The following is a 9,793-nucleotide window of genomic DNA, read 5'->3' on the forward strand; positions in this document are numbered from 1 at the left end:
ACTATGATTGCATTATCATGACATAAATACTTTAAAACAATGTAAAGAAAATAAAATTTATGAAATAAATATAATATTTTTTGTAGATTATAGCTTCGCGCAACACCCACCCTAACCACTAGCTAGTTTTATTTAATTTTATTTGCACTTGAGATTCCAAATTTTCCATTCATCTTCATTCCCAACGTTCTTTTTTTGTTGCCTTGTTTCTTTCCTTTTAGATCCATGTCATGTTTCATCTTTTATCTGCTATTCTTGTCGTTATCCCCTCTCTTGCCAAGGGCTTAAAACCCACATATTGCCACTAAGCCAACCAGGGAAGAAACCATCGTATTTACTTCTTTTGTTGGGTGAGTCAATGGGGAGAGGGCCCCTACGCTTGATAGGAATTGAGCCTAGTACATAGTATCACAAATCGTCAAGTACTAACCACTTAAGCCTGGGCTCTTATTTATTTGTTTTTGGGTAAGTCCGGACTCATGTTTACTTCTCACACAAATGATGCAAGTTCTCCAATATGATCAGAGAGAAGACTACAATTTGGAAGCAGGCATTGCAAGAGCACGTTGAATGAGGTCCTTCCTAAGCAGTTTGCCTGTAGGAGTTTTGGGTATTGAATTTGTGAACACTACCCTCCGAATCTTCTTGTAAGGAGCGACCTGTCCAAAAAGAAATGTTAACGTTAAACATTAGAAGAAAGTAGAAAAGCGAGACTGCGAATAGAGGGAACTTAACCTATCCAATAAAGAACCGAAAAAAGAGAACTCAGCTGAACTTCTATTATTTTTGTGAAAAGACAGGAGACAGGGCACCCAGTCATATAAACAATGTTAAAGAAATATCCCCATTGAGAAGGAAAAGAAGTTTGGGACCTAGACAAAAACATAAGCATGTAATCACAAGTGATATCCCCAAGTTATGAACGAACACATAAAGGGATGTACACATTCACTGCATCTATGTTAGCATTTAATGTGGATAGAAACACCAAAATTAAGTTTCCTGTTCAGGACACAAGAATCTGTACATCATCTTGAAGGAGTGATAGGAGGGACTTTAAGTTATTAAAAGCTTTTATAGTCATTTCAATGGAAACAATTTAGTAAAAGTGTATTCTAAAGTTTGATACAATTGTCATATCCTTTGAGTTTCGACATATGCTGTAACCCTTGCCCATGTTACCTAACTTACACATGCTCAAATAAAAACATACAGGTAGAGTGTAATTCTTGATTAATCTGAGCTTACCACACATGCATAGAGATCAAGAAGAACAAGAATGTAGGGGATCCAAAATCAATTAGCTAGTGTTAAGGTTAAGAAAAATGCCTGTTTTGCTATGAAGTCCATAACTTGCGCTTCACTAAGGAAACTCTGGGGCTTTCTAACCACAAATGCCATGGGTATTTGCCCAGCTTCCTCGTCAGGATACCTGCCAATTCATCATCATCATCATCAGCATCACCATGAATAAAGTACACATACACGGTCTGCAGTAGCAGGCTTAAATGTGAGGCGAATTGGGAACAGCTCTCTTGATTTTCTTTATTTTTCAGGAAAAAAACTAAAATGACCTCCAATGTGCAAACACTATTTTAGGGAGGGAATTGTCTCTCATTTTCCAAAATACAAAAAATAATGAGTCTTTCAAGGAGATTGGGTCCTTAACAAGGGTGTTCTAAGTTTCCATATTATTTTAAAAAGGTAGAATAAAAATATAAATAGAAGCATGAAAGTACTACAAGAGAGGAAATTATTTTATATATAAAAATTTGCAAACCACCAAATTGAATATTTCGTAACTCTTCCAGGGCATTCACTGTCATTGCTTCCGTTAACATAGTATCTAAATAATCCCAACTTGCATAAGAAGATTGTTCAATTTTGTGCAATTCTTTCCATCCCTATGTGTAGATAACCTAGTATGGGTTCACAATCAATAATGTCGTCACTGTCTAGAGCAACTGAGTCGAAGAACATCATGCATTGATGGATGGTGAGAACCATATCGACTGAATTATAGGTGTCAATGCATATTACAATACAATCACGACTTCATGTATATATGTTTACCTGATTCTGATCAAGATTATCAGTCATTAAGGGTGAAATTCTTTCTCAAAAGATGAAAGAAGTATCAAGTACCTTTGATTCAATTCCTAGTACCAGAGCAGATTGTGTCATTAATTGGATAAGATAAGCTATTCCATTTATCTGGAAGAAAAGACGGTTACAAGTTATCCCACACTTCTTCTAATACAGAGGATTTCGAAGATTTTCTTGATTTTGTACATGCATGGGAGCATACAACATTCCATATGCTTTGCACATAAATACACCTCTTTTCTTAAGTGGAATATTATAAAAGAAAAATAAAAAATAAATATTTCAAGGGGAAGAAATACATGCAAGGGCTAAATTTCAATGATAATATATAGTAATGCAGAGAAGTACATACAAGCGATAAATTTCAACGATAATACAAACATATAGTAATGCCTCTCTAAAATTTGTTTTGAGAAGCGGGAGTATTTAGCTTTTTAAAAAAAGAATAGTACTAATTTCATATTAAAGGAAATTAAGGAGATGCTAAATTTATTTTAAAAATGTTAACAAAGATATGTATCGCAACCTGTTCAAAAAATGACTAAGGGCACCTCTTTCATATAAATACAGCCATGTGATGCAAAGGCTAGAACATCGGGGACATATCTTATATTCATTACGAGTATAGTTTTAGGTACTCAGACGTGCCATCCATCAGCTGTAATTATCAACAGATGGTGTAGACGAATAGATGCCCTGCTTTTAATCCATTCTTTCTGGCAGCAGAACAACTTATCTCCCCTGCCCATTGACAAATACAAATGGTGGATGATTGATCAAAACACCAAACATTCAACTCATAGAGATGGTCCCTAGAAATTTTTGGATACATATATTGTTTTATTCTATTTTGAATCCAAACTTTCCTCTCAAAATAAGGTGATACAATATAAATTTTCCCTCTCACATAAGAGACTAGATTTGTTTTTGCAAATTTTGTTTGTTTATGAGATTTGAGAGGTCATTTGTTTCTTATATGGAAGCAGAATGGAGGAAAGGGATCGGATTGGATTTAAGAGGATATATGTTTTTACAATATCTATTTTGAGAGGTACTACTGTACTTGTATATACATACATACCGGAAAATAGATGCTGGATATACGTTAGGTTCTCTTCATTGTAACTCCTATCTTAAGGGAAAAAATAAGCACACCTATAGGGAAGGACAGAGAAAGGAAGTTCTGCACTTACGGAACTACAGCAGCATTTGCAATTTCCGGGTGAGAAAGTAGTACGTCTTCTAAGTCTGCAGGGGCAACCTGCATGCATGGGTTGAATAAGGCATCAAGAGAGAGAGAGAGAGAGAGAGCATCTAGCAAGTAATATTACTTGGTATGCTTTGTATTTGATCAACTCCTTTAGCCTGTCAACCACGAAGAGGTGGCCTTCATCGTCTATATAGCAGAGATCTCCTGTCTTTAGCCATCCCTCTGAATCCAGTACAGAATTTGTTGCTTCTTCATTCCCTATGTAACCTGCATTATATTATTCGTACCATGGCTCAAACCTATTATGTACCATTATTGTTTTCTTGGCTACATCAATGCACCAATACTTGATAACGGGTTTCCTAATTGTCTTAAAAAACAGGCCTAAATTCATAGAAAAAATGATGTCATATCCAGAATGTTTTTGTAGCTAACATCTTGCATTCCCAGCTCACTGACCAAATTATGGAGTATACCAGTCTTCAATTTAAACACTTCACATGTCTTAGGGAAAAGTTGGGAGCAAAAGGAAATTTTTGAGGGGTCCCATGAAAATTGGATAGAATATGCAATAAAATTTGAAAAACTCAAATCAGAGAGGTAAAGCAGAATTTGAACTATAATTTTGGCCTGGATCGACCAGTTAGGGACAAAACTAGCAAGCTAAATAAATTTAATAAAGCAGTTATAATCAAAAGAGTGCATTCCAATTTGTAATAGCTGATCTCAGACAAAAACCAACAGTTTTGTCAAAATTCAGCTAAGTGACAACAAAATAAGTGTAGCACATTGAATGTAAACCATCTAGAATCAGCTGAAATTCATCCAAATTTAAATCTTAAGCTAAAATTGATCCTCGCAGTTGGTCTAATAACAAAATTCATGAAAATTCAGCTGAATTTGAAGCATAGAAGGTCTAAATAGCCACAATTGCCTGAATGTCTTTTGAAACTTCATCTAGGATTCAGTAAACTTCCCGCAAATACCACATTTGGTGCTGGACTCAAGCCAACAATCCCAGGTAGATTAAGATGAAACATTGGAATTCCACCAATTTTACTTCAAATTCAGCTAAATTCGAAATCATGATCTAAGTAACCAAAAAGGAGAGAGATGATCACCTTTCATGATAGTGGCTCCTCTGAGCCACAACTCTCCTATGTGACATGGAGGTAAGCGTTGCAGTGTGTTTGGATCTACAATCCTGGCTTCAGAGCCTCCTGATAATCGACCACATGACCCATATCGCATGCATTCTTCTGGAGTCACAGCCTGAAATATTCCTCCAGCTTCTGTCATTCCAAATCCCTGCAAAAACAACCACTTAGTGTTTTTGTTCTTTTCTCTTCTCAAAACTCATATCCCCATCAGAACAACAACGACTAGTTTTGCTCTTCTTTTTTTTGAATATGTAAGCTCGGCTTTGAACCTTGAATGCGTTGTACTTTCATGTATTTATTTTTGGGTGTGGTTTCTATTAGGTTGCAACCTTAAACAATCCAATTAAGGCACACCTCCAAATTTTATCACCTCCAAAATTTATCATAATATGTATTTTTGGTGTAAAAAATTCTTAGGATTATCAGAAAATCTATTTTCACATCTACTTATAAAATTTTAAACTCTAAAAATGATTAAAATCAAGTAGATCTATAACCATATGAAAATCTTGAAAATGGACGATCTAGATAATGTGCAGCAAGATGTACCATCCTGGCACTCAATATTTTTTTTTTTTTTCTTTCATATTAATACATATGGATGTCGGGATGATCAATTAGATGGTTTTTAACATTAAAACAACCTTTTTTGATGTGCATCTTTAATGCTACATTTTAAAGTTGCAACCTTATATAAATTTTTTCCTTGATTTTTTTCTTCTCAAAATCCATATCCCCACCAAAACAATAACTGCCAGTTACCCTGTTCTTTTTTTGTGTGTGACATGGGCTTTGAAATTGGAATGTGTTAGGCTGTTAGCATTTTTTAAGTGAAATATTAAAAAGTGGATTACCAAAATAACCCATATACAAAATAAATCCAAAATATGGTGATTTTAAGAAACAAGATATATCTCCTCAATATTTGGGTTTTTCAACCTAAATCATGGAATCAGTGTACCGTGACTCGCACGACTCCACATTTCTCTGAGTTTGGTCGTAACTTGAGGATATTAAAAATTTCAAAAAATTCTAAATTTTTTAAAAAATGTTGGATTATTTCATAATCGCTTTGTTTATGATTTGGGTGCATTTGCAAAGATTGGTGAGTGTTATTTTTTGCTATAATAAATATTTTTATATTTTTCTCTTTTCTTTTTGGATTTTTTTGAAATATCTCAAAATGTAGATCGGCTTTTCTAAATCCATTTTTTCTCTAAATTTTTAAGCTTGTTTTAATTTTTTAAAGCTGCTTTGGGTTTTAATTGACGTTTTTTTTTTTCTGGGGGGTAATTTAGTAAGGTTTAACTTTTTAAAGTTGTTTTAGGTTTTAATTGACTTTTTTTTTTTTTGGGTAATTTAGTAGGGAAGACAACTGTTTTTTCAAGTAGAGCTTTTTAAAAGTGTCACCAGGGTGGTGTAACTTATATTTTTATACATAGAATTGAATAAAGATTATACAATGTGTTAAATAAACAATATTGATTAAAATAAATTTAGGGGTATTTTAATCTTTTTTTGAAATAGTTTTTAATCATTTTTATGGAGTTATATTTATACAAATGAACCTACATCTCAAAATTAGAAATGTCTTATTTAAATAAAAAAAAGGATAAAATACTGAAATTAATTTTGAGCTACTGGATATAGCCTTGTGAATGGTACCCCGTCCACATCATGTGGACGGGTTCCCTTTTCTTGTCAGTATCGATAATTCATCCATTACTTCCATTCCCGACAATAGGTTACCATAGTCACGTGGATCATAATACAATATCTCAAACACATGACTCTCATGGATCATCACCATACAGTCATTGGGTGAACAGCAGCGATTGTAACTGCAGTGTCCGTCCCACCACTAAGGTTAATATAGGTCTTGGGGGACGCCATCAGGCCGCCCATGAGTCCTTGAGCATACTGTCCAAATGATCATATGGATCGTAATACTACCATCTTGAGGAAGAAAGAAATGTATTCAATGAGACCATTTATTTTTTATAAAAAGAAATTAAAGTTATTATTAATAGTCGAATCGGGTTGTTGAGGATGTGCTATTAATTGCGTACAAACTTCAAAATAAAATAAAATCTCTTGAATGTTTTGAGTTTTGACACACATCAATCTACTAAATTTCACATCGATTGTGACATCTTTATACTAAAAGTAAATAATCTCATAATACATAATCCCAAAAAAAAAAAAAATCAAATTTAAAATTTTACATAAAATGAGATCCACCATGAGGTTCGTATAAGGTGCGCTTCTTATACTATAGAAGTAAGGTGCACCTTTAACTTTTGTTTGGAGATGTAATTTTAGTGTAAGATACTTTAGGATGGCTTAAAAATATATTTTTATTCCTAGTTATGAAATTTTAAATATTAAAATAATAAAATCAAATAGATTCATAAACACTTGAAAATAGATGGTTCAAATAATTTGTTATCCAATGTACTATTTTTAGGACTTGACATTGTTGTCTTTTCATATTCAAGAGATCTCCATAAGTGTTGAGGTTGGTTTTCCGTTGTCAAATCACATTTTTTAGATAATTTTTGAGGTGGGCTTTATTTCGATAGTATAAGATGAACACCTTATATAAACTTTTTATTTTTATTTTATATAAAACATTTTGTTCCTATTTTTGAAACGGTTATATTTGGGTGCTCATTTCATAGAGCATTTTATGATTAGGACGTAGTTAGCATGCGGCCAAGCCCGCGTACAAATATGGCCTTGGCAATAAATATATTTTTAAAATATAGTTTGATCCTGATTTTTAAAGAATATATAATATTTGACATGGAGATCATGAATATGAAAAGAAAAATAAGTTTTGAAAATTAAAACTAATAATTATATTAAGAAAACATTCGAAGCATTAGTTACAATTGTTTTTAGATGGACCACCTATTTGCATTCATCTTTAAGATGGATACTTTATACCTCTGGTTGCATATTGTACAAATACGGTTCAACCCGTGTGAAATAATTGTTCTTATAATTATACTCAACAACTTTTGAACAATAATATCCCTTTGTTTTGTAATACAATTTTTTTTTTTTTTTACTAAAAGCCATTTTGGTCATTCAAAGAGATGCGACATCATCCACTTTTGAACAATAATATCCCTTTGTTTTGTAATACAATTTTTTTTTTTTTTTAGTAAAGGCCATTTTGGTCATTCAAAGAGATGTGACATCATCCACATAGACTTTGGAGCATTATATACCATTAGTGTAGCGATGGCACATCTCTTTTATTGAACAAAAAAAACTTCTTTTACTAAAAAAAATGTTGTATTATAAAATAAAGATATATAAATATACAGAATTTATTTAGTACAATTATAAAACTGTGTTGGCACCCTGACGTAACCCCTTTTTAAATGTGTATTTGTAAAAGTAGGGTATATGTGTATCCGTAAAAGTAGGGTTGATTTATGGTTCAAACGTTTTTGTAGAAAAAAATAAAAAATAAAACTATATGGAGGCCTCGCACTCTGGATGCACATCAACTATCCATTGATATTTGAGATAGACGGCAAAGAGAGGACTGTGTATAACCTTACAGAATAAAAAAAATATTGTGTATAACTAGAGCCGGCAACAGTGCGGGCCTGGCCCAACTGACCTAGGTTTCGGCCCTCTCTAGGTCACAATAGAGCTGGCCTGGACCGGGCCGAAGGGCAAAGTACAGGACCGAGCAGGGCAGGGCTGACGAGCCGTCGGACCATGTTGGCCAGGACCTGGCCGATCCTCAGGGGGCACATTTTGTAGCTCATGCCCAACGTTTTCAGGGACGGCCCGATTGGGTGGGCCACGGGGCTATCGCACCCCTACTGTAATAACCCATTTGAAAATGACAAAACATTAGGGCACTGATTTCACGCAACAGTTGAGATCCTACCTACCTGGGCAACAATGACCCATGGAAACCTCCTTTTAAACCTCGCGATCATCTCCTTTCCAAGCGGCGCGCCGCCGATGATCACCGCCTCCAAACTACCCAAATCAAAACCTTCGGCCTCCTCACCTGTACTCATCGCTGCCAAAACGAGCGGCACCGCCACCAAATTCGTGACCCTCCACTCCTCCACCGCCCTGCACACAAACCTCACCTCAAACCTTCCTTCACCCGTCAGAACCACCGTCTCCCCAAACGCCAACGCCTTCAAGCAAAAGGCGAAACCGTAGACGTGGAATAACGGCACCGTAATGAATGAGCACGTCCTCTTCTCGATCCTCAATGACCATAGCTCCGCCAGCATTTTAGTGTAATTTCTCTGTGTCAAAACAACGCCCTTGACTCGACCGGTCGTGCCAGAGGAGTAGAGGACCGTTGCAGGATCATCTGGATCGATCGTGACCCTTCCCGGGCTCGATCTCGGCGATTCAATGAGTCGGCGGAACTCGAGCGAATCGATCGAGATGACTCGGTTTTGGGCTGGGATTTTGTGAGCTACTGAGGAGTGAGCGAAAATGAGGGCCGGTTTAGAGATTTGGATTTGGTGCTCTATCTCAGACTTGGTGTTTATTGGGTTGGAAGGGGAGACAATGGCTCCTAGAGAGAGAGAGGAGAGAGAGATTATTGGGATATAGATTGAAGATGGAGAGAGAATGAAGACGACATCGCCTTTTTGGATGGCAAACTCGGATTGAAGAGAGAAAGAGAGAGAGGAGACCATTGATCGGAGATCGCCATAGGAGATGTGGGACTTGGCGGAGACGTCGACGAGAGCGGGGGAGGAGGGAGGGGGGTTGGGGATGAGAGAGAAAATATATGATGCGAGGTCGAGAGGAAGGAGATTGGGCGTGGGCCGGAGGCTGTAGAATGTGCCCTTTTCTCTGCAGAACCCGCTCTTTGGGTCGATGCATGAGGGGGAAGGACCCATCTCCCTCTCTCTACACTCAACTCCCACTCCCTCTCTCTCTCTCTCACAAATATATTACTCCATGTCTGTCAATTGGGCTATCTCCTGATTTAATCTATATTTAAAATCTCTCTCTCGCATCCATCCATGTCTGTCACTTGGGTCTCTCTCCTGATTCATTGATGAAAGATTAATAATTAAAGTCCCTATCTTTATTTACTCATAAATAATACTCTTGAGTCTTTCTCAGGTGATTCGGAGTGGTTGTGTTGCTTGAGGAATGATAATGAGTTGAATTTGGGTGTGGGTGTTGTTTGTATAGTGCCAAGGCTCTAAACAATCAAAATAAAGCTCACTTTTAAATAGTGTTGAGAAATGTGATATTAATATTGAAAATATTTGTGATAGCTGTAAAATATATTTTTATTTTTAATTATAAA

At 35.8% G+C, this 9,793-nt stretch overlaps 1 protein-coding gene across 1 annotated transcript; it reads right to left on the minus strand.

Moving 5' to 3' along the window:
• Nucleotides 1–317: 317 nt before the first annotated feature.
• LOC18441893 (4-coumarate--CoA ligase-like 9) lies at nucleotides 318–9,444 on the minus strand. Its single transcript, XM_006852118.4, has 6 exons — nucleotides 8,394–9,444; nucleotides 4,438–4,624; nucleotides 3,438–3,583; nucleotides 3,300–3,367; nucleotides 1,330–1,432; nucleotides 318–659 (listed from the first exon to the last, which is right to left on the minus strand). The coding sequence occupies exons 1-6, from the start codon at nucleotides 9,372–9,374 to the stop codon at nucleotides 534–536; spliced, it is 1,611 nt and encodes a 536-aa protein (XP_006852180.4). The 5' UTR covers nucleotides 9,375–9,444; the 3' UTR covers nucleotides 318–533.
• Nucleotides 9,445–9,793: the final 349 nt, after the last annotated feature.

The sequence above is a fragment of the Amborella trichopoda genome, chromosome 6 (genome assembly GCF_054954075.1).
Source record: "Amborella trichopoda isolate Santa Cruz 75 chromosome 6, AtrichopodaSantaCruz75HAP2 v2.0, whole genome shotgun sequence".
In the NCBI taxonomy this organism is placed as follows: Eukaryota; Viridiplantae; Streptophyta; class Magnoliopsida; order Amborellales; family Amborellaceae; genus Amborella; species Amborella trichopoda.